This window comes from Protopterus annectens, chromosome 8.part0 (genome assembly GCF_019279795.1).
Source record: "Protopterus annectens isolate FY-2018-M chromosome 8.part0, PAN1.0, whole genome shotgun sequence".
Classification (NCBI taxonomy): Eukaryota; Metazoa; Chordata; order Ceratodontiformes; family Protopteridae; genus Protopterus; species Protopterus annectens.
Window position 1 is genome coordinate 988,841,569 of NC_056741.1, and position 26,742 is coordinate 988,868,310.

The 26,742-nt window shown below is 41.7% G+C and overlaps 1 protein-coding gene across 1 annotated transcript in view; it reads left to right on the forward strand.

Annotated features, from left to right (window-relative positions):
• LOC122809190 (myelin-associated glycoprotein-like) overlaps positions 1-26,742 on the forward strand; it is a gene marked incomplete in the record, with an annotated part of 1,534,034 nt that overhangs the window by 1,169,331 nt on the left and 337,961 nt on the right. Inside the window, 1 exon segment of the mRNA XM_044080498.1 lies at positions 16,911-17,189. Coding sequence (XP_043936433.1) covers positions 16,911-17,189 — 279 coding nt within the window.

Consider the following 26,742-nt stretch of genomic DNA (forward strand, 5'->3'; position numbering starts at 1 on the left):
CATTTCGCTTGTTTGTATCTACTATGATGGTGCATTTGAAGTTTGAGCCTTGCCTAAAAAAGGCACTATAGGGGCGGCAAGAGTCTTAGCCAGTATCTGGAATCCCAAAGGTGACAGGTGCAAGCCATCTCTGGCAAAGCATCGTGTCCTGTTAATCATGTCATCCCAGGCAGACAGACACTGGACCCCCTTAGAATGACACCAGAAGCTTAGCCAATTGTTGAAGTCAATCATTTTGTCCATGTACTGTGGTATCATTATGGGAGATGGCAGGATGCTACTCAGGGCTAGTGTTATACCTGCCTGGGCCAAATGGTCAGAGAGTTCCACCATGTCTCTTTTTATGTAGTCCAGGTAGGTATGTCTCAGGTCATTCAGTCCAACATGGACAATGACAGAGTCATATTTGTACATGTTATGGCGTGACCTGAGTGCATGCATTATATGGCAGATCCTGGCACCTGACAGCAACTGACAGTAACTTTCTCCTTGTTTAGCCTGATGAGAGGGATGTCAGTGTGCCTGACTATAGAGTCGCCTATGACTAGTGTGTTGGGTACGTTCTTTTGCCTTATGGGCTGAGGTTGAGTGGCACACTGATTTTGTGGGCTATGTGTAGTTCAGGTAGTGTTGGGGGGAGTTGGTTGCTTGTGTTTCAGCTTTGGAGGTCTCTGTTGTTTGGGCAGATTTTTATTGAGAGCCTCAGTGAATGTAGGTGTGTGATTTGTGTTACTATGTGTGGGTTTGGGTGGTGCAGGTTTTGATGGACTATGTGTTGAGTGTGGTGTGGTGTTTACCTTCTCCTCTTGACTGTCTAGTCCAGTCTTGGCTAGAGAGAGCTTGGCTTCTAGTTTGGCTATATAAGTGCATCTCTCACAGGTTGTAGTGTTAGGTGTTAGGAAGAGAGGGTTGTCAGTGTATATGAGACAATTGCTACTTTGCCGCAAGATGCCCAGATTCATTAGGTGTTAATTGTATTCAGTATACATCAGGCAGGTGTTTTTAGAGGCATTATACTCCTTGAAGGCATTTGTGCAGAGACGTCAGAGCTATTAAACTGTTTTTGGTCACTGGCTTTGTGGTTTTCTATTGGGTCTATATTAGAGCTTCGAAGTTTCACAACTTCGAATGTTCTAACATTGACCCCTATTCAGAAAACACTGAAAATAGTGAAACGACAGAAAACCGAAGTTTTTCCTAGGGAAAGAATTCGGTTGCCCATTTTTGTCTTTTCACTATTTTCAGCTCTGTGGTTGAAAGTTACAGGTCAGGTTCAGGTAAGTGTGCGATTGGGCATGGGTTAGGTGAGTTAGGGTTAGGGCGCAGGTTACGTATGTGTGCGATTGTGTGGACATGAGGGTTAGGGTGGGTTAGGTGAATTAGGGTTAGGGCATGGGTTAGGCATGTGTGCGATTGTGTGGATATGAGGGTTAGGGCAGGGTAGGTGAGTCAGGGTTAGGGCAAGGGTGAGGTGAGTGTGCGATAGTGACGAACCTTTGGGTTAGGGTTTGGGTTAAGGTAAGTGGATAGTTAGTGGTGTTTGTACAGTTTAGTGTAGGGTTAGCTGTAAGATTTTAGGTGTATGTGCGTGGATTGCTGTTTGTTTGGTGTGTTTGTGTTGTGTGAATCTGCTTCGGAACAGCTATTTTTTTCCCTAGGAAAACATTCGCTGTTCTGCGTGTTCTATGTTGTCAGCATTCGCTGAATAGGGGTCGATGTTAGAACATTTGAAGTTGTGAAACTTTGATGTTCTAATATAGACCCTTTCCATTCCATGGACTAAAACTAAATGCGAAGAAATGCATAACAGTATCCTTTGAGTAGTCATCCACCCCTGGTAACTATTATACTGACAACAAACCTCCAAGAGCTGACCTAGTAATCAGGGACTTGGGGACACATATAGGTAGTAATCTAGCCTTTGACTATCACATGTCTACAGTACTGAGAAAATCATTCTATATTTTGTGACCTATAAACAAGGGCATAGCATGTAGGTCCAAGGAAGTCATTGTTCCACTGTATTCAACATTCATCAGACCTATCATTGAGTACAATGCCCCCCTTTGGTATGTACCTAACCGGGCATATCCAACAACTGGAATGTTCACAGAGGTTCCCCACTTAAAGAATAGAGGGTGTAAGTAACATGTCCTATGAAGACCACCTCAAGGAACTATCCCTGTATGGTGTCTCCTACATGCTGTTGATGGCAGATCTATGTCTGGCATACAAGTCATTGTCAGAACCAACCCTGACTGTCCTCCTACATATCCGCAAAACAAACATCACGAGAAGTACCCATTCTAAAGACTTAAATATTGTCTGTGATATAAATAGGACCTACTGGAGAGACATGTATATATCCCAGAGACTACCCCTTCTCTGTAACAGGCTCCCCATCCATGTGAAGCAGAGTTCCTCCCTCAACCAGTTCAAGTATTATTTGGGCAACTGGATGAGGAACAGGAAATTTATCTATGATTAGGCACCTCTGTCTCTAATGGACACAGGCAGCCTGTAGATGGTTCATCTCCCCTGCCACTACTTGAAAATGTTTCATCTTCCCAGCCCCTGCTTACACTTATCAAGGGTACAAGAACTTGTCAGAGATTTGGGATTCATGGCTAGGCTTAAAAGGGCCCTCATGGTTGTTAACCTACTAAAAACCTATGAACCTATTTTCCTTCTTTTGTTATGCAGTTTATTAATATGGTAGTTCCACCAGAGAAGTTTATTCCTGAACTTGCTGTAATACTTAGGACAGACAGGTTCTAACATTTCTGTGCAGCTGTTCAGGTGTTGTAAATGTCAGAGGTAAATATCCCAGCCCTCTCAACTAAGTCCATTTGCAGGTGATTATTGAGAATTTTGCATACGTCTTCTACAAGCTGAAGGAGGTCTACCCTGAAGAAGTCCCAAAAGACAGGTTTCATTTGGTGCTGGGGAGGTACCATTAGGTGAGACAGAGAAGATGACTGACGTGCTCAAATTCATCTAAGGATGAGGAGATGTTGTGCAGGGTATGGGCAGAGTATGGGCTGATAAGAACCAGATCAAGAATATTAGAACCTATAGCTGGTAGTTTTACAATTTGATGTGTGGTGTGTTGGCATTAGCAAAGTCCAGGAAAAGATTAGTGTATACACTTTTAGAGGTGTAAGTGTGCCACTTATGCTTGGGTAATTAGAATGTCCATAGCTAGAAGGCATTTGGTTCTGTATTTAACTCGTCATTAGTGTTAAGGTAATTTACATGATCATTGAGGGAAATTGATGAGGATGTGTCTCTAGCAGTGAAGTAAAAGCTGGGTGTGCTAAGGGTATTTTGGAGCCACGGGAGCTCCAAGTTAAGTTTGTAGGGGATCTGATGTGAAGTGATAGTGTTTCTTAAAAAAAAAACAGATACCTCCCACAGTTACCCAAGGGTTAAAGGAATGATAGGTACTAAAGCTTGGTATAAAGGGAGTGCTATAACTGCACTGATACTATGTCTCTGTAATTAAAAAATAATTTGTTCAAGTCACAAGAAGGGCTCAGGTTCAGACATTTTTCTAGTGCCTCCATGATGTTGTCCAAATTGGAGTTCAAGTTTGTGGTGTAGGAATGTCCAACAAGGGGGATCTGACTAAAAAAGGGACTATGAGATCAGCAAAGGTTTTAGTCAGTATGCAGAAGCCCTGGTATGAGAGGAACAAGCTATTCCTATCAGAACAGAAAGTCTTATCTACTATCTTATCCAAGACTGATAAATATCAGATTCCCTTTGGAAGACAGCAACTACTCAGCCAGTATTTAAAGACAGATATTTTGTCTTGGTATTCAAGCATTATTTTATGTGAAGGCAAGATAAAACTCAATAAATATATGCCTTTCTTGCTTGTAACACGTGCATTAGGTTCCATTATGCATCTCTGTATGTTTTTCTTGGTGCAATGCCTCAGATCATTCACTCCCACATAGGCAACCAACAGGTTGTAATCATATTTCTCTGATTTAAAAGCTATTAGAGCCCATGTGGCATCGCAAATGTCCTATGCTAATCATATGAATCACCATTAACTGGGAAAACTACTCATGTACTAACTCTTTTGCTCAATGTTTTCTAGAATTCATAAATTCCAACGCCTTGGATCAACTTATTCGCACCCCCACCAGGGGCAGCAATATCCTAGACCTGGTCATTACCAACATGGGAAACTGGTGTTCCACACCAGAGGTCAATTCCTTGTTGGTCAGATCCGACCACAAGCTAATCAGCCTAGACATCCACATCCCACCCCCACCCCCAATTAGGGAAACCATCGTAAAAAACTTCTCCAAAGCCAACTTCACACTTCTTAAGACAGAAGTGGCAAACCTCATGACACCCATGCAGACGGACAATAAAGGTATGACTGCTGAATCCTACACAAATGCACTTTATAAGCACTTACACGAGTGCATGGATCATGCTATCCCTAATAGAACCAAGATGTTATCCTCCAAAAAAAAAAGGAAGCCAATCTGGTGGTCCTCTGCCATAAACAAACTCTACAACAAAAGAAAGAAACTGTTGCAAAAAAGAGTAAAAACCCATGACTGGAGGAACTCCCTGGTCAACCTCAGTAAGAAGCTGAGATCCCTCATAAAATCCTCCAAAGCTAGTTACAAAAACAAAATTGCCAGTGACTCTAAAGACAACCACAAAGCATTATATAGCTATGTCAAGAATCTAAATGGGAACACTCAGATCTGCTCTGAGTTACAGCACAATGGCACTAAATATACAGAACCAACTGATATTGCCAACATCCTAGCAGATAGGTTCAATGCTAACTTTACCGTCATCTCACCCCCCCTAGAGGGCCCATCTCTATACCGGAAGAATGCAAAGTTCCTATAATCACGGCTGCACAGGTAAAAAACACACTCTCCAAAGCCAGGAACACAGCATCCATGGGACCTGACAATATCCCAGGCTGTGTTCTACACGAACTACAGAATGAACTGGTACCCTACCTAAGTACCATGTTCAATCACAGCCTCACCTCAGGTTTTGTACCCACTGAATGGCGCACCATGACAGTTATCCCACTCCACAAAGGGAGAGCCATGATGGACTCCGGGAACTACCACCCTATTAGCCTGATGAGCCTGGTCTGCAAGGCCATGGAACGTATCATCGTGGAACTCATAAACAAAGACATTGGTAATCTCCAAACTCTGGACCCTACCCAGTTTGGATTTGTAAAAGGCAGATCATGTCTCCTAAACCTGATTGACTTCTTTGAAGCAGTCACCAAAGCCATAGATGAGGGCAAAATGGTTCACACAGCTTATCTAGATCTTGCCAAGGCTTTCAACACCATCCCCCACTCTGGAATTATAGATAAGCTCACTAAACTAGGTATAAATCCCTATGTCACAAGATGGGTTGCCAAGTGGCTCATGGACAGAACCCATACTGTGAAAGTAGCGGATTCCAAATCCGACATCAGACCAATGACAAGTGGAGTACCACAGGGTTCAGTCCTGGGTCCTCTCCTGTTTGGTATCTACTTCTCTGAAGTGCAGGCTAACACAGAAGGTCTTTGGCTAACAAAGTTTGCAGATGACTGCAAACTAGGAGCCATAATCGAAACTCCTAACGATGTGGACAAACTACAAAAGGGCCTCACTGAGACAGATACCTGGTGTCAAAGCCACGGCCTGAAGCTCATTGCCAAAAAGTGTATTGTCATCCCCTTTGGTAAAAACTCTGTACACATGAACTACCACATAGCTAGTAGTCTACTTGATGCCGAAAATGTGATAAGAGACCTTGGGACACAGGTGGACAGTAGTCTCTCCTTTGATAATCACATTGCCACAGTGGTCAGGAAATCCTTCTACGTGGCTCATCTGATCAAAAAAGGATTCTCATCCAGAAAAAAGAGGTCATTGTTCCCCTCTACTCATCACTCATTAGACCCATTATAGAGTACAACGCCTCTTTTGGTATGTACCTCACAAGACATCTACAACAACTGGAAAGACCACAGAAATATCTCACAAAGAGGATTACTGGCCTCAAACAGATGCCCTACGCAGACCGTCTAAAAAAACTACAGCTTTACTCCATCGCATATAGCCTACTCAGGGGCGATCTCTGCCTAACATACAAAGCTATGTCAAACCCAGAACTGTTGGACATGCTCCACTTAAGGAAATCCCAATCCCTCTGAGCTACATGCTCTAGGGACCTAAACCTTATCACCACAATAAACAGAACATGCTGGAGGGATAGATTCCTGTCCCAGAGACTTCCCATACTCTGGAACAGACTACCTATCTATGTCAAACAGAGCTCCTCATTAGCACTCTTCAAGAAAAATCTTGATGATTGGATGGGAATTGGGAAATTCACCCCGGGGATCACTTCTATGGCTCTGCTCGACAGGGGCACAGGAAAATAATTTTCTTGGGTGGCGAAAGCCGGGGTACATTTTTTGGCTAGGCTTGTATGGGCCCTAGAGCCGATATCCTAGTACCTACCTATGAACCTATGAACTACTGCAGTAGCCTTAGCTATATAGATATAGCTTAGCCTTAGCCTTAGCTATACAGATAGGTTTTCTTAGCTAAGTACATTTGGGAGGTGGAAAGAGAAGAGTCCAGGATCTCCTGGAGAATGACCCTAGCAAAGCTTGATCCATACCTATTGAAATAATCAAGCTTGTAGTGCTTTGTAAAAGTATGTACAGGGAACCAAAAAGTAACTTCCAAATTGCTTCTAGAATACGACCCTTTCCAAAAACCTGTAGATTAAGCCAAGTACCTGGTAGAGTGGGCCTTGATCTAGCCTGGAATAATTTTGTTAAGGTGAGTATAACAAAAAGTAATTGCCTTAGCCAGCCATTTGGAAATAGTCTGCTTTGTCACAGGTTGTCCCTTCTTCTTACCTTGACAAGACAGGAACAATTGATCCAAATATCTGAAAGATTTAGTTCTGTCACGGTAGTACGTGCTCTGTCAGTGGACATTCCAGGAATGGAGTATCCTTTCCCTCTCATTTTAGTAATAGGGAAGACAATGGGGAGATGATAGGCTTAGAGTACACTTGGATACCACCTTAGACAGAAAAGAAAGATTAGTTCTCAAAGAAACCCCGTTCCTGTGGAAACTGAGATAGGGCTGATTCACCATAACACCTTGATACTCATTTATCCTTCTTGCAGAGGTCAGAGAAATCAGTAAAGCTGTTTTTCAATGTTAAGACCCACTAGTCAGCCAGATTCACTGATTCAAAAGGAGAAAGTGTTAGCTTCTCTAACACAAAATAGAGATCCCAAGGAGGGGCCACAGGTTTTCTTGGAGGACTGTTATGCAAAACCTCTTTGGAGAATATTTTGACATGGGACTGTATTGAATCCTTAGGAACCATGAGCAGACATGCTGAAATGACCAATAAATGAACCTTGATAGAGTAATAAGAGAGACCATCAGACAGAAGCTCACACAGATATTGCAGAACCAGAGAACAACCAACCCGAATGGGTGCTGGTTATGTTATTGGTACCAACTAGAACATTTTTTTTTTCATTTGCTGATATACAATTTTCAAGTACTGGGCATTCTTGCCTCCATTAATACCTGCTGAACACCCTCAGTAAACTGGTGGCTGAATGGAATTAAGACCCTATCATACAAGCAGTCAGTGTAGATTCATATCAGGTTGTATAAAAATATCCCTGTTCTTGTGTGAGTATGTCCAGTCTATAGGGAAACTTGTGGTAATTGCCCCTGGCCATTTCCAAAAGAAGGAAGAAACATGCTTTCCTGGGCCAGAAGGGTGTCACCCAAATGATCTTGCAGAATTTCTTCTGAATCATCAGAAGTACCCTGGATGTTAGTGGAAAGGGTGGAAAACATACAAGAATATTCCTGTCCAAGGAAAATAAAATATGTTTGTCTTTCAGGCCTGATTGCATGGAGTCTTGGAACAAAATCTTGCCAGTAAAGTTTTCAGAGTGGAACAAAAGAGGTCTACTTGAAGAACTCCCCACAGATGAATCAAATCTTGGAAAAAACCCTGATCTAGCTTCCATTTGTGAGAATCTGCCCTGGTCCTGCTTAGATTGTCTGCCACATAGTTTTGTTCTGAGAGAATGTAGGATGCCTGTAGAGTGAAACAGTGCTGTGAAGGTATGTCACTAACTAATATGTTTAGTCTGCAAAGGGGGTACACCCTGGTTCCCCCTTGCTTGTTGATGTACTACACGACTATATTATTGTCTGTAACCACTTGAAGAGGACCAAGAGTCCAGAGATTTATCAGAGAGTTGAGTGCCTTGATTAGGGCAAACATCTCCTTATTATTTATGTACTTGTTCCTGTCTTTGGTATCCTACACTCCCTGCACTTGTTTTCCTCCTGAAACTGCCTAAAAATAAAGCCCAAAGTGTCTGCGGTCATTGACTGCTTTGGAGCTTGTAGGAAGAAGGTAAGACCTGGATTTAAGGATGTCTACTGTCTCCACCAAAAGATTTCTCATCTGACAAATTCCAGCACTTGGATTTGAAAAGATAAAGAGTATTGATGTTGGAATCAAAGAAATTTCAGATACAACTGTATATTTCTCAGGTGGAGTCTTGCCAGGAATATCATGAGAATCATAGATTCAATGAAGGCCAAACTCCTGAGGTATTCTCTCACAGTGACTGAAGTCTGAGTGAAAAACCTTAGAAAAAGAGCTTGATAATGATCTATTTTTTCATGTGGAAGAAAAGCTTTTTGAACTGATGTGTCTAGTTGACATTTCAGGAGTACAATCTTGTGTGAAGGAGTCAAGAAAGACTTTTGAATGTTCTCTTGGAGTCTCAGCTTGTGTAAGAAATCTCTCACCCAAGAGAGAGACTTCAGACATTTTGTAAAGACTCTGGAAGATAAGCAGGTTATCTAAATATGGAAAAAAATGTGGATACCCTGTAGCCAGTGAGCTATAACTGGAGCTAGACAATTTGCAGACATTATTGGTGCAGTGGATATTCCAAAATATATGGCAGAGAACTGATAATGTGAGCCAGACACACAAATCCTTAAAAAAGCCTGAATTCTTGATGAATAGAGATGTAATAATAAGCATCCCTTAAGTCTAGAGTTGCCAGAAAAGTTAAAAGAAGAAGATGTAAAAAATGATGAACTGACATCATTTTGAATTTGGACACTATCACAAACAAGTTGAAGAAAGAAAGAACCAGAACTGGTCTCCAAGCATTTTCTTTCTTTCTTTCTTTCTTTGGCACTAGGGATATCCTTCAATAAAATCTCTTCCTCGCCTGGGAAGGAGGAATTGGTTCTATCACATCTTGAGACAGTATTTAATGATAAACTGGTGGGAAACAAAGGAGTTTGATCTGGAGGATATGGAATGACCCCTTGGAAGGGAAGAATTTCCTCCCACTACCATCTGTAACCTTGATGAATGATTTTCATAACTCATTTGTCTAAAACAATCTGTTGCCAAAAAAATGAAGAGTAAGACTTTCTGGAAGATGAATGTGGCCAGGGAGGGAGGGGTTCACAAGGCCTATTGAATAGTCATTCACACTTAATGGACTGTCCTTGTTTTGTGGAGATTTGAGACTTGTTTTTAGAACATCTTTGCCATTTCTTCTTCAATGTCTGCTAAGCTGATTCTTTTCAGACTTCTTATTTTGTCCCCCCCCAGAAAAAAAATGAATGAGGAGATAAATAATCTTGTGGACAATTTGGAAAACAAGAGTTGAAATGTCATAGAGATTCCCTAGATCAGCTTTCCCCTTTTTCACACTTTTTGATCACCCCTGCAACAGAGTAGCCAAACATTTAATATCTATCTTGGGGGAGTTTACAAATCTCATTTTTAACATTATCTAGTAGGTTCTGAGAATGCAGCCAAGCAAACCTCCTTAAAGAGTACCAGTGGCCATAGCCCTGGAAGAGGAATCAACAGAGTCATATGCACGCTATAAATGATGAGTACTGACTTGTGCTGTAGAAGAAACTAGTTATTTAAAGCAGAAGAAACTGAAAATAAAACATTCCTCATACTTTCCCAATTTGTCGAACAAACATGCCTAACAGTTCAAAATTCTGAGAATCAAAGTTACAGAAGTATGCAATTTTCCCAAACCTATAAATAATTTTCCCATACTAAAGAGTAGGATTCAAATTAACTAATATTTTAGCAGCAGAGGGATCAACTAAAGCTATAGCTGCTGAGCCAGGTTTGGGAATATTATATAAAAATGTAAAACAACGAGGAACTTTTTACATCCTATCTGCCTTTTTAGGACCGGCTAGCTGACTATCAGCAAAACTGCAGCAGTAACACACATATCTTCTAAAGCAGACAGAACCGCGGGAATGGGTGTAGGTTCTGGAAAATCCTTCTGTAACAACTCAGAGTATTTTCTGAGTGACTGGGAAACCTCAGTTTTGTCCCTCTGAAAACACTGGCAAGTTCTGCCAGTAGTCTCAGAGAAAGAGAACTCTTCAGAGGGAGAATTGGAAATTGAGTTCTTCTCTGAGTCTGAAACAAAGGTCTGAAGAAAAAAACTGTATCTGTTCCTGCATCTTCTTGTTCAGATATAGAATCTTAAATCTCTTCAGGAAAAGAGGAATCCCTCTTTTTTTTAACCAGGAATTACTTTACAAGAAGTATTACTGGCCTAATTTAAACCCTGAGCCAGACCCAGTAAACTACTCCAATCCAACAAAAATTGAGAAGGAGTACATTACTGCTTGGTTTTCTGTTTTTTTTTCACAAAAACATAAGGCCAACCATGTTACTAATGGCAGCAACAGCTTTCTCAGCAATAGGGACAGCATTCTGACACAACAGAGAAACCTTCCTTTTTTCCTATCCCTACAACAGTGTCTCTCCCTTCCTCACTGTGGGAACCCAAACAGCCACAGAGGATGTGGCTAATAACCAATCTATAGAGGCTGTAGGTTCTACACCAGGGGGATCCAGGGTAAAAGGTGACTGGCCTTAGGTAGAGCAAATAGCCACAGCAGAGTCACCCACCTGCGGCTAATGCAAATTGGCAGCCTGCTGTGGTGACAGAGCCTCTTTTTTTCCTTTTTTCTTTTTTTTTTTCAGGCTGGAAGAAATAGCAAACATAGAACCATTTGTCTGTTCCACGATCAACCCAAAAATGGTGCGTGTTTCCCAGGGAAGACAAGCAGCAATTGCTGGCAAACATTATCAGTCTGCAAAAGTTACTTTTTTGATAGGAAAAACACAGTAAAAAACACTTTTAAACACTATGCCTGATCCACATCAAAACACAACTCTCCTATCTTTAAAATAACTGTCTTGAAAAGGAAAGTAAAAAAAATAAAATCAACAAAAATTAAGAAAATGGAAGTCTTTTTCCCACAAATGGAAATTATTTGCCAACAAAGGAAAAGAAGAGCCGACCATTGATCCTCAAAAGCCTCAGAGAATTGTGCTCCTTGGTGACAGTAAATCTCTTAGGGACTTTACACCAACACTTGTCTTTTAGTCAGCTCAGCTTGAGCTGCTTGACAGTATTGATATGTGGAAGGCATTCTGAAACTTTGGAATCTATTAGGTTCTTATAGCCTTGGTAGGATATAACCCATATAGTTAAGGCTATGGCATCAGTGATCAATATGATAAACATCTGAGGTTGATTATCTGTTTCTGCAGAATGAAATCAGTAATATTTATAGGGTCATGGGTAAATAAGTAAGTACTAGGCTACCTGCGCTTGAGGGTCATTATAAGCCTAGCCATTTTCCATTTTTTGTGCTCAAAATTACCTATCCCATTTAGTTATAGGTTGGCCTTACCCATCCCATGGTTGATAATTATAAATTACCTCTAATGAATATAACTGGGATCATGCCATAGATAATTTTGAGGGGACCCATGCATGGTAAAAAACATTTAGGAGCTGCCCCTGTCCATTAGTTGCATAGGGACAGTCCTGGGTTAAATTTTCTGTTTCCCATCCATAGATCTAAGTTGCACATGAAGATGTAAGTTGACTATGAGCAGGAATGAACTTTGTTTTATGTGGATGAGGAGTCTGTTCCACAGCAGAGATATCCTCTGTGAGATATACCTGTCCCTCCAAACTGCTCTGTTGATGTGGCATAAGAGGCTTAGATTCCTAGACAGAGTACTTCTGATGGCCTTTGACTTACTAAAAGTCTTTCGGCTTTTCCTGGTTAGGGGTCACCACAGCAGATCACTGGTCCACTATTGATTGGCAGTGGAGTTTTAAAGTGTTGAGTTGCCAGCTGGGTACCCAACCTTCAGAGAAGGCACACACACAAACACACACACACACACACACACACACACACACACACACACACACACACACACACACCTACCTGCGTGTCTTTAAAGTGTGCAAAACTGCAGGGAGGACATGCAGACTCCACACAGAAGGAACTCCAGCCAAGAATCGAACCAAAGAACCTCTTGCTGTAAGGTGATAACACTAACCACTTTACCACCATGGGCTTTGACTTAATAATGAGCATTAAATCCATCAATAATGGGTCAGAGGATGCCTGTATGCCAGACACAGGTCACCTCTTAGTAGTCTATATGATACCAAGTATAGTGACAGGGCTTTGATTGAGTGTATGTAGGACAAGTTGTTTAGTCTTTGTATTAAAGTATCTCTGTGGGCATTCCAGTTGTTGCTTATGTCTGGACAAATGCATGTCAAAAGGGACATTATATTCAATGACTGGCCTAATGAGGCCTGAGTAAAATGGGACAATGACATCCAGAAATCTAGATGCAATCCCTTTGTTTATAAGCTGTGCAATATTGAAGGACTTTCTTACAGCAATAGACATGTTAGTCAAAAGTAAGGTCATTGTCCACATAAACTCATAAATCCTGAACAACTAAGTCAAGTCTTAGAGGTTTATATTAATTGCGTAGTCACATGTGTAACTGTTTGTATTTAGAGACTTTAGTCCTTTAGTATATTGCAAGTGCACTCACAATTTACATTTGTATGATAACTGATTGTACACCCAGGAAGCGATGATGTTTGCAATATAAGGCATTCTAATGTAATATGTCTCCACATTCCAGGTTTTTAGTTTATGATTAGTATATTTCTGTATCTTAGACAGCCAATAACACCACATGGTGTTCCATAAAATTAAATTATGGCAATTATCAGTTCCACCTTCATAAAAATATCTGTTTACATCTTTTAACCATGGTTTGAATTATTTTAGTTAGATAGGACTGGGCTCTCCAGACTGTTTTTTTGCTTCCATAGAGTTTAAAGAGTTGCGATCTCAGACTATACAGAGTGTAATGCATTACATATAAATATTTTCTTAGATGCAAACATGTCAAGAGTGCTATATTTTTATCATATGCTTCAAATATATAGCTTTTAGTAATGATTCAGATATGTGTGAAGAGTAAACTTTTTTAGTGTTCATTGTTTTTGATCAAAAAGCCACATTGGAAATGTTCTGTTTGCTCTAAACAGTTTCGTTTAAAAGTGAAAAAAATGTATGTCTTGCTTTGAAAACCCTAACCGTTTTAGAGAGACTTGCACCAAGTCTGCTGTTCTTTCCTTTCAGTTTAAACCGATGTCTGGCTTGGGGAATCCTCTTACTTGTAGAGAAAACTGAATTCCTCCTTATTTTTATGTATGGATTAGATGAACTCTTATCCAACAGAGAAGCAGCAAAGCATTTTACAGAGATTGTAAAGCAGAGAAAGTATAGACACCTTTTGCAGAGACAATAAACTTAACTACTGTTTTTTTTTTTTGGGGCTTAGTGGTAGTTACACTATAGTATTTTCTAGAAAGCAGTTGGAGAAAGATTGTTTAGATGGTGTTAAGTAATTCTATGGATAAGTATCTGTTTAAAATATGTTCTTTAATTCTTCCATGGTCATTTAGCTATTGGCTTGTATATTTAATTAATCTTTCTGTGCTTTTACCTGCTTGCTATTGAATTGTTGTCATGTATCCATTTATAACAGCTTGTACTTGGTACATTATTTACAAGTTTATAAGGATAACTTCACAGCACTGTTGAGAATGTTGGTTTCTACCGTATTTTGAAGAGAAACAGTTTGCTCTAAGCTAGAATAATTAAATAAATTGGTTGTTGTTGGAAGAGTGGCTAAAAAGTTGATATCAGATGTGGTCTAACTAGTGATAGTGTGTACTAAGAATGCAAGAAAGGGGTGCTTGCAAATGTATTTAGTTGTCAGATGTGCAAATCATAAGAGCATACCCACTGACCATCTCATATAAGTTGATGTTACTAGTTCAGGGTTCAAGGACTATATCCCTACATTATCACATAGGTTTTGGTAGTTTGGGAGGACTGAATCCCAGTAATATCTGTCCCTGACAGAAGGTTGAAATAATATCTATATTATTTTAAAAGCAAAATGTCCTTGACAGAAGACTGAACTGATCTCTGTATTATTTTATAAGCTAAGTTATGTGATGCCTATAACCAGTCATTTCTGTTCTAGGTTCCACATGATTCTGAATGAAAAGTGTTTCGTGTGATGTAATACATAATACTTGACCTGTCAGTATTTTCTTTTTTCTATGACTGATTGGAGGTTTTTGGCTTTTGGTTGAGTTTTAATGTCTTTATCTGAAAGAATTCATTCAGAAGGATATGTTGTAGTTATTGTTGTTGTTGTTACATCTCATTGGTCACAATCGTGCATGAAAAACTGAAGCATAAACCACAGATCAAGTATTCTATGGTAAAACTCGAATCCTTTGTCACAAAATGGGTATGGGTGCAGGATGCACTGAAATATTGCCTGGTTAATTGAATGTTCAGGGTCACTCTAGACCTTATCTGGTTTGCATCAGTGACCTAAGGTGAAGACAGGAATGTTAGGCTTACCTGTATATTACTTAGTCTTCAGCTCTTTCAATTTGAGTGGAACACTATTCTACTTACAACTATGGGAATGCTAATGTTCTTTCCCAGTTCCATTGTTTGAACTCCATGGTTTCTTCCCCCACCACTGCCCATATTGTGAGCTGGAGAGAGCAGCACATTATTTTTCAAATGTCTAGGCTGATAGACTGAACATGGTTTGTTTTGGACCCTTTGTCTAAAGCTCAGTCTTGCACTGGCAGTTATGAGATGTCCAGGTTATTTTGGGGTTGGACATATTCTTGTCTCAGATTAAAATATGTACCAAAATGTCATAGACTTTGAGATCCTGCAGGCAGAATAGACAGAGACTAAAAAAGCTTTATTACCTGAAAGGCAAGTATGGTGGAGTCTGTTCAAACCAAAGAAGCCAAAGAATGATATGTGCCATGAAAGGAAAACCTAAAATAAACTGTTTCTAAGAAAGAAGGATGTTCAGAGGTTGCATAGTTATTGTCCTGTAGGAAGCAATTAACAGATGAACTTACACAGAAATTTATATTCAATATTTCTTGATGCTTTTAATGCTGAAGAAAACAAATATTTGAGCTCTGTGCATATTGTTATGACATTAAAGCTGCAGGCGGCAGCCTTAGCTACTTACAGAGCTGCTGTGAGTTGAGTTGCTTCTATAGAAGAAATGATGGTGGTAATTTCTTTGTTCCAGGTTCCATAACAGAACATCCATTTCTCCACAATTTATTGCTACTCCCATGATAATATAAACATAATAACTTGTTTCATTTAAAAACAAGCCAAGTGCAACATGGTCAAAAACTTTATTGACTGGTGCCAGGAATAAATATTTCCGGCTGAACCATAAGGACTTCATCACAATCTATAGTTTGCAGTACTAATGATCATAAATGTTTAAAGAACCTGGAAAATGCTATAAGCACTACTTAGAAAATCATTAGCAAACTGGATTATTCTCTGTCTCAGTAATTTTGCAATGGTTAAGAATTGCCCTTTTTGTACATCCCTGTATACTAGACTGTGACAATTCTTTTTTTACCCTAGGAATATACTACTAAACCCTCTATGTCACACCTCCTCCCAAAATAAGCAAGTGTTTCAGCAACATCAGACCAAGATATGAAATAGAAATACATCTTAAAAGCAAAAAATAAGTAAATACACCAGTAACAGACATGGGCCATAACAATGGATTCACCAATCATATATTCATAATGAAGTATGTTATACAACAAAGAAAAACATATGCTAACACTGACTCCATACATAAACATATTAATTTATGTTTTGTTAATCAAACAAGTTTAAAACATGGTGGCAATTGTACTACAAAATCACAAAACATACTGGTTACAATAATTACCAGTCAAGCACTTTGATTTACTTCATTTTTTTCCAGAAATAAGCAATTACTAAACCTGTATAGTTTCCCTGTGATAGGATGCCTGAAAGGGATTTAAATATCTTAAGAGTCATTATTCATTCATGTATTGCAATCAAGAACTTATTCTACCCAATCAAACTCCATCAAGAAGAGAATCTTTTAGTTCTTTCATAGTTTTACTTTTAATCTTAAAAATGTTAATGGTTTACTTTTTTGAACATGGGTATTTACCTTGTGATTATCATAAGGAGTTCTTATGTGCTGTTTCATAAATTCATAGGTTCATAGGTTAATACTTGGCTACTGATCCAAAGGGCCATTTGTAGCCCAGATACAATATTCAGAACCATAGGTACCCATTGACATGACTGATTAATATCTATTTTTTACCCCTTTCAATGAGTGTTTAAGGGGCCATACCTGGAATGCATTTACAATTACTAAGCCATTCACCCAAGTTACACTTGAAAGGAGTCAGGGAGCTTAACATACAGAGGACGTCTGTTGCATAATAAATGGATTCTCTGGGATATATATCTGTTTCACCATCAGTGATGTATATTACTGCCCATCTATATATTTGTATTTAATGCATTTTCTTTCTTTTCCCATAGATATATCTGCTATCTTACCTGAATCAAACTGTACCTTCTTTGAAGGAAATGTGACCTGCAAATGTTTGGTCAGTGCATATCCTTTGCCTGCAGCCATTTGGACAGTTGGAGATCAGAACATTGCAAGGACTGATCAAGACTTCAGTGTTTCATCTGTCATCTCATGGAAAAAATATGCAAGTATTTTAATGGGAAAAATGGATTTTGATGTGAACATTACCTGCATCATGTCAAACACGGGAGGAAACAGTTCATTACAGCTCTACAGTGCCTCTACTTGTAAGTATCAGAATGGTCTGCAATTTAAATAATAATTTAAATTCTCTTCAGGAGTTAATGAATACTGACCATTCATTCCTGTTAAGAAACAGTGTTGCACCCTGAGCTATTAAAAAAAATCTACAACAAACAAATGTGCATAACTCTAGAACTGTAATAGCCACACAAACTGTAAACATAGAACATGTTTAGTACACATAGATCCTCAAATGGTGATAATGTTTGCATTTGAACTCATAACTGGCAAAAAATGGACATATTATGCACATTTTAATATAGTTCTGAAAAAATATAAGAAGATGTCAGAAGCCATTCTAGGCTAGACCTTTAGAATATACAGCATATTTGTCCACTTAGATTTCAACTTCAAATTGAGAAAATGGTTAACATTTCCCCTTATTGTATAGCCAGAAACTAATACTATTGTAAAAATGTGGTATGCCTTATAACCTTACATATACACAAACTTTTATATTTCTGCATCTATACCAGAAAGAGGTCACATATTAGTAGTAAATTTGTCAGCAATGATGTTAGCTTTCTCTTGATATCCCACAATACTTTTAATTTACTATAGATGCTCAGTAATATAATAATAACTCATATTTCTTAAAGTATGGTTATGAACACATTCCCCTGGATTCTCTAAAGCTTGCTGCAAGATCGGTGCAGGAGCTTAAGCAGGCAAATATGTCTGCCGTGTGATCCAGGAACAGCCTGTAGGGGCGTGCACGAGCGCTCCTGCACTAATCCTGCATGGACGAAGCCATTGTATACAAATCACCCCATTTGCAGGAGAAATCCATGCAAATTAGGTGATTTTGCAATCCAGGAAGCTTGCAGCCATCCGTGCAGGACTAGTGCTATCTGCAGAAATGTACTCGGTAGTAACCGAGTACATTTCTGCAAAATCCAAAACGGAGCTGTGACAGCTCCAAATAAAGGCTGCATATCATGTACTAAGCATTACAATGGCCAAATATAAGGCTATTGGCATTGCAAACATTACAAAAATCAACATTTTTGTTGCCGATCTCAGCTATTTAAGCATAGGGCAGTGGCGTGCAAACTGGATCGGGGGGAAAATAACAAAATAAACCTAAATTTAGCATTCTAACTAAAATCAGTATTCTGCCATGCAAGTCAATGGCAGGCAGAAGACAACATGGCCAGTGAGTAGTGATTGCTAAGGGGGGAGGCTCAGTGTGACACATGTAACTATGCATTAGCAGGCAACCCTATGCAAATGAGGGGAAGGATAGTGAATCCCAGTTTTCCCCAGCATGTGAGCCATGTCCCAACAGTGTAAGAGTAGGAATAGCTTGGTGCAAGCTAAGGAGTTAGGTGACATCATGGGGGGGGGGGGTGTCAGGCATACTGTAAGCGGACTGGAGCCCTGTGGCTTGAGTGTGCTCCTAGCTTAGAGGGTGTGTCTAAACCTGCTTAGCAATCTTTACAAAGCCTAAGTGGGTGTTCGCACCGTGCTCCGGGTTTTACAGGAAGAAAAAAGAAGTTAAACCAGGAAATAGCAGCACTGTGCACATTTGAGCACTGTGTTTGCGCGGCACGCACCCAGGCTTAAACAGGAAGGCAATGGGAAGGGAAAACAGCAGTAGGAAGGTAATCAAGGAGAACTAGCTTAGCTGGCAGGTAAAATGTATCAGAATCAGCCAATTACACAGGCAGCAGACTAGCCCAGCCCAGAACACTACTATAAACTATGCAAACACCTTCCCCTCTGGATTTTCCCACACTCTACATCACCGGTGTAAACAGGCGGGGAACCTTTAACACTCACAACAGCAAAATGATAGGGGCTGCAATAGCTATCATACAACAACTTGTGGAAGAGGCTGTGGGTGGAGAGGATGTGAATGCTGTTGACCAACCCACAGTGAGGAGATGGAGAAGAGTGTACAGACCCAGCGTAACCTACCATGGGCTACATGAGCTGGAGATAGTGGAACGCTATAGGGTGGACAGGGACCTCCTACAGCAAACTGTTGAGCTGTGCCAGCCATGCCTGACACACAGAACTAACAGAGGGGAACCCATCCCAGTGGATACCAAGGTATGTGCAGGCCTACAAATACTAGCTACAGGTACCTTCCAAAGGCCAACTGGGGATATGATGGGGATCTCACAGGCATCAGCATTCAGGGTAATCCACCAGTTCCTGGATGCCTTGTCAGCTCATGTTGGTGAACACGTATATTTCCCCATCACCCGTGAGGCGTTGGCCAGCAATATGCAACTGTTCTACCAAATAGCAGAATACCCTAAGGTAGTGGGTGCTATAGACTGCATGCACATACACATCAACGCACCACCCGGTGAGCAGGGTATGGTCTACATCAACTGCAAGGGCTTCCCCTCTATCAACTGCCAGGTCGTGTGCGATGCCCAGGGCATAATAATGAATGTGTGTACTGGCTGACCTGGAAGCTATCATGATTCCCACATCTGGCATCTGACACAGCTGTACCAGAGATTTGCCAATGGGGACATCCCTGACAGTCACCTAGTGGGGGATGCTGGATACGCACTGGAGCCGTGGCTGATGACACCCATCAGAAATGCACACACACCCAAACAAAAACTCCATAATGAGGCACACGCACAGACCAGAATTATAGTAGAGTGTGTGTTTGGGATGCTCAAGTCATGGTTCCAGTGCCTGGACACATCCGGTGGAGCCTTGCAGTACTCTCCAGCTGCATGTACCCAAATTGTCCTTGTATGTCCCATGCTACACAATATGATCCTGCAAAAACAGCTGCAGCAGGAACAGCACCGGGCAGGGCCACACAGCCCCCCACCACTGCCAAGGCCTGCACAGGCACAGAGTTACTTGGAGGAGGAACAACCTGAGCCTGCTCCAGTAGGCAAAAGGAGGCATGCCCAGTATGCCCTGGCCTTTGCAAAGAGGCAATGCATAGCACATACACTGACACAGGAGGGACCCAGGGACTAACACCTCTCTCTGACTCTCACATACAGTAAAAGGGATGCCAAACATTACACTACCTGTGCTTAACCATGTGTGGGGAGTGTACTATGTGCATCCGACATAGGCAGCCCTGCAGCACCACCCTCAATACTGAGACACCCACAAGGTAAGTGACTCACACATGCCAGTCAGGAGGGGTCCACATACCCAACAACAGTCACAGCCAGCACGACAGGTGTAGACAAACACAAACAAAGATTGTGCTATGGCATCTGAATGAGGCCTATAGGTATCCTCCCCCTCCCAGGCCTACACAGACAGACTACAGCAGGTCAGGCAGTGGGATGCCAGTTCTGAATGGTAGGAAGTCAGACACTATGTAGGTAATTAAAAGCTAAGATCTGTAATACCAATAGGTTGGGAGGGTGGCCTAATGGTTAAGGTGTTTGCCTTACAAACACAAGGTGCAGGGTTTGAGTCTCACAAGGGATAATTGGCTAGGCTTAAAATGGCTCACAAGGGCAGTTAGCTTAGTACTAATCTATGAACCTATGAACCTATGAATACACTGGTATGCCTCTACTCTGCATGATAGGTAAGACTACAGAATGAAATGGAGTACCCACATACCAGTACAGTCCTAGCAAATTTGTACAAGTGTCAGGTGTGCCCCCCATCCTACGTAGAAATGCAGTAACAGTCAGTTGTGCCCCCTCAATCCTGTGTAGAAATGTAGAAATAGCCAGTTGTGCCCCCCATCCTACATAGACATGTAGTAACAGTCAGGTGTGCCCCCCCATCCTGTGTAGAAATGTAGAAATAGTCAGGTGTGCCCCCCATCCTATGCAGAAATGCAGTAAAAGTCAATGCCAAATGATCGATGAATACTCTGCAGAGACAGCATGCTACTTGTAGGTGTAGAACACAAAGGTCAGCACTGCAGTACAAACTACCTGGACCTGATCCACACATTCAGTACAGACGGCCATACTGGGCATGCCCACACACACAGAGTAATGAAGGCAATGCCAGTCAACACCATACTGAAAGTTCATAATGGGCATGCTCACACACTGAAACACATGAAGGCAATGTCTGCATACACCAGTGGACCAGACATATCTGGCAGCCGCAGATGTTAGTGCTGACACTCCTCAGTATGCACCACTCATGCTATGCACAAACAGTGGATAGGAATACTGGCATATATGTAAGGACAACATACTATAATAAGCCAAAGGTAGACATACATAGATGTGTGGAAGAGGGTGACTGTGACAAGGAGCCATCCAGGCCTGTCCCACCCAGCACACAGCCAAAGTGCCACAGCCACACGAGGGTCAGATGTCACTCACTGCAGATACTAACCACTGGTATCTGTCAGCATTACAGAGTATGTGGTGCACGTGCCAGTTTTGCAACATGACTGTACAAGGAAGTAGTCAACTAGCAACTGTATACATGCACCTTTGAAATATGACCCTGTGTGTGCTCACGTGGCGTGTCAACCTCTAGATGAATGGGTTATGGCCCATGCACACACACTGCCCTCCCCAGAGCCCTACTATGACAAGCCTGCTGAGGTCATCCACTGTGAAATACACCTTTGGGAGAGTTATAGCCCAGTAATCTCCATGGCATGTCCCATAACTTCGTTCTGCTGTAATGTGATAAAATAGTTAGGTAGGAGTTCAAATCCCAGACATGAAAACTGTGTGTGTGTTTGTGTGTGTGTCTCTCTGACTCTGTCTGTGTAGAGAGCAATGCTTTTTAGGGTAGTCACACTCCCTACAATTCAAATGCACAACTTTGGCAATGTTGCTGATGTCATCCACCTAGAAATATACCTCTGGGAAAGCAGTAGCCCAGTAATCTCCATAGCGCGTCCTGTAACTGCGTACTGCTGTAGTGTGATAAATTAGGTAGGTGTTATAATCCCACACTTGGCACGTGTGTGTGTGTGTCTGTGTAGAGAGCAATGTTTTCTAGGGTAGTCACACTCCCTAAAATTCAAACGCACAACTTTGGCAAGGCTGCTGATGTCATCCACCTAGAAATACACCTCTGTGAAGGTTGTAGCCCAGTAATCTCTGTAGCGTGTCCTATAACTGCATATGTCAGTAGTGTAATAAATTAGTTAGGTAGGTGTTCTAGTCCCAGACTTGGCAAGTGTGCATGTGTGTGTGTCTGTCTGTGTAGAGAGCTATGCTTTTTAGGGTAGTCACACTCCCTACAATTCAAATGCTCTACTTTGGCAAGGCTGCTGATGTCATCCACCTAGAGGCACACCTCTGTGAAGGTTGTAGCCCAGTAATCTCTGTAGTGTGTCCTATACCTGCATACTGCTGTAGTGTGATAAATTATTTAGGTAGATGTTCTAATCCCAGACTTGGCAAGTGTGTGTGTCTGTCTGACTCTGTCTGTGTAAAGAGCAATGCTTTTTAGGGTAGTCACACACCCTACAATTCAAATGCTCAACTTTGGCAAGGCTGCTGATGTCATCCACCTAGAAATGCACCTCTGGAAAGGTTGTAGTCCAGTAGTCTCCGTAGCATGTTCCATAACTGCGTACTGCTGTAGTGTGATATAGAACTCTGGTAGGGTTCTGTTCCCACCCATGGCATTTCTAAACGTTTTGTGTGTGTTTCAATGTTTGTGTAGGGAGCAATGCATTTTAGGCTAGTCACACTCAGTACATTTCAAATGTCCTACTTTGGCAGTCCTGCTGATGTCATTCATTGTGGAAATACACCTTTGTGGAAAGAGTTGTCTAGTAATCCCTGTGGTGCGTCCTATCACAGCTCCATACTGTAATGTGATATAGACCTCTGTTAGGGGTTCTATACTCACACATGTCGGTTGTGGATGTTTTTTGTGTGTGTGTGTGTGTGTGTATGTGTGTGTGTGTGTGTGTGTGTGTGTGTGTGTGTGTGTGTGTGTGTGTGTGTGTGAGAGAGACACCGGATAACAGATGTGAATATAGCTGAGAAGCTGGGGTGCAAACCCATACATGTGATATCAAAGCCAGGCAATTACATGTAGCAACCCCAGTATTACCCAGAGCACACTCTCAATCCATGTCTCATACACACACATGCCTAGGCAACAGCTAATATGTGGGCAGTACACTGCACATTGGCCACTGATAGTAACTATGGAGTGGGCTACAGAGGGCATGGCACCCTGTCCATCTGTCCAATACAGACAGCGCACCTTCCCCATGTTCCCCACTGAACACCTGCCATCACATGTGACCCACAAAGGACATACCATGCTTGAAAACATGCTATATATGGACAGATGCCACTGACACCAGGGAATGCCATTAGCATGCATTCACTGTAGGTGCAGGATAAACCTGCTGTCCATAACCATTTTCCACCACAGGTGGCCATGACTGGCATATCTGATGATACTCTGTGTACACAACAGGGCCAGACACCCCAGGTACAGTTCCACATGTCACTGTACATGGATGTGGGAGGTGTGCACATCCCAGTCAACGTCCATGTCATGGACTAAGGAACACATACATGACATTGGCCATGCACTAGTCACATATACAATACCCACCTGTGTGAGCAAATGCAGAAACTACAGCCATGAGCCACAATGCAGACCATTTTCATGTGGCCTGATGCCAAGGTATACCCATCACCTAGCCTTCTATAGCCATCTGGCACAGTCGTCCACCACACACCCATGCAGTACTGGCACCCCGTGTGTGTGTGTGTTGTATGATGCGTATGATCACATCCACATTCACTACAACCCTCAATGGCATACAGAAGCATGGTGTCTGATGTCAGACACCTCCTCATACCCTTTGCCCATATAACCTCTGTATGACCCATGTGGTGCAAGTGATACTTGCACAATAATGTATTGTGGCAATCTCACTAGTGATGAGTTGTAATCCTGGCCCTGCCAAGAGTGTCAATGTGTGTGCTTCCTTGTGAGAGTGTGGCTGTGTTGACGCTGGCACCTGTTCATCTGGACAGGCACATGTACTTCACCTACTGTATAACTACCATATCCCTGTTGCAGATGTCACTCACCATCACATATATGTTCTGAGGGCTCCACAACAGGTACCATATGTGGCGCATCCAATAACTGCATAGAACTGTGATAGCACTACATAGTCATTAGGGGTTTGATACCTTGTGCTGGTAGGTGTGTGATACAAACATACTTAGGTTTTACTCCCCCACCCCTCCCTGACTTGTCTTTCCCTCTGTCTGCCTCTCTCACTCCCTCACTGGTGGATGTGAAGAACTACACCTGCTTTGCTTAGGCAGCAGCATGTGTATTTTAGGTAATGCTCATGATCACCTGATGGTCCCTGCACGGATTGCAGCCCTCCCCTAGCTGATTGCATGTGGAACAGCTGTGGTAACATTCCCATAGCCACTTGCATTGGAACACACTCCAATATCTAGGAACATCCTGTTGGTGTTGGGCCTTTTCAGTCACTGTGAGCAGAAACTCGATATGTTGTTTGGCAAGCAACATCTTAGATGGATTGGGGATTTAACTCTGACAACTTACACTGTGGAAACAGGCAAACACACAGGAGGGGGATGTGCCTGACCTGACTACAGACTGTAAGTGCTGCTATACTGCATTCGGAATAATGTTGGTTAAACAGGGTGTGTGCGGATATGGCTGTCCTAAATGTATTAATACCTGCCATGTCAGTTCTATGTTTATGAGGACTCCCCATCTGTGGGGTCATCTGCAGACTGGGCAATGTGTGGTGCCTTTGGTTTCATGTGTTACCCACAGAGCATGTATCTGTGAACTGCAGAAGGTAGTGTGAGGAGTGCAGTCTGCAGATGGTGAAAGCTGTGACAGTTACTGACTTCATATCCCTTATAGGACATATGTTGCGACAAAACCCTGTTACAACAGTAAATGCATGATGTTATCACAGCAATATGTCAATATTGGTCCTGTGTATGTGCTTCCAGCCACAACTCTGTCAACCTTTGTACATATGTCATGCATTAAGATGTGCATATGTGCTGTATACCATAATTAGTGCCATCATATCTGATAACAAGCCAGTGAGATATCAGACTGCTACACATTATGTACAGTAGAGGTTATAGCTGATGACATAACCTGGACAGTCTGTGGTTGTTTGTACAGTACTGCGGTCTGTGCACTTATGGTGAATGTTAACAGTGTCTGTATTGTTAATATGTACCTTGGCCTGCGTACAGACTGTGCTAGATGCCATCGTCCTAGGTCCCGTCCTATCTGATGTTACATGCTACTCGACTGTATGTTACCATATTGGCTTAAATGTTTGTAGGGCAATACACACACATCTCCCATACCACAGACAGGCATCAGACCACACTGTGTAGCAGCCCAGTATATGTCGGGTTAGTGTGTGAGTGGCACATATGAGGATGGTGTTGAACAGATAGTGCATATACTGTAATATTATGCTAGCTTACCATATGTGGCTGTGTTCACATTGGATGTGGTCAAGCACTTTCACACAGGTGTATCTTACCCTGTGCTGTGACATGCCTGTAGAGCCTGCTATATATGCAGGCACATGTGCATTCCCCCATAGGAGATGTAGGCCAGTATTGAGCCAGTCTGCCTTTATCCTACACAGTGCTTTGCTACATGCCTAGCAGCTTAGTATACTTACCCAGTGAGATGTCATGTCCAGATACATGTCAAACAAATCCTCCTGCATGAAGAAAAGTTGCACGGCAACTAAAGCAAAAGCATCCACACAGCCAAATGAAGGCAGCAACCAAGATGGATCCAATAAAAATATTTAATGTCGAATAAACATCAAAAAAGCTCACAGACCGGTTTCGGCTGGCAAAAAAGCACAGCCTTCTTCAGTGACAAAAAACACAGAGTCAATTAATTCAACTTAAATAGTGTTTAAACATATCCCATTGGTTCAATTAAAAATGTTCATTTAATCCAGGTGAAAAAAGAGCACCTAGTTTAGTAATATTTAAGTTGAATTAATTGACTCTGTGTTTTTTGTCACTGAAGAAGGCTGTGCTTTTTTTGGTCTGTGAGCTTTTTTGATGTTTATTCGACATTAAATATTTTTATTGGATCCATCTTGGTTGCTGGCTTCATTTGGCTGTGTGGATGTTCAGATACATGCCAGATATACTGCTGCCAGGACTCCCTTAACAGTCATGTATGTCAGACAGAGCAGTGAGATGCTGTGCAGATGTATGTCAATATCTAGTGGGTAGTATGTGGCCATGGCACCTATGTAACAGCAGTTATTATGTGCCAGGACAGACAGGGTTGTGTGAATGCATAACCTATGGGGGTAAATGTATACCAGTCATTATGTGTTATACCCATCTACATGGCTGTTAACATCCATTTTCTCAGGCTTGGTCCACATGTCTGCATTAAGGGGTTCTGTGTATACCTCTGAACTATACAGACTGTGTCAGAATGTCCACATCTATTGGCCAATATCTCTGCTGTAGTCCACAGTAGCATTACGTGCATGCAGTGGTACTGTACTATGATGTCCTTAGGATGTCTGTCAGTAGCCAATGGCCACATGTGAATCGCAGATGTGACCTCCCACACACACCA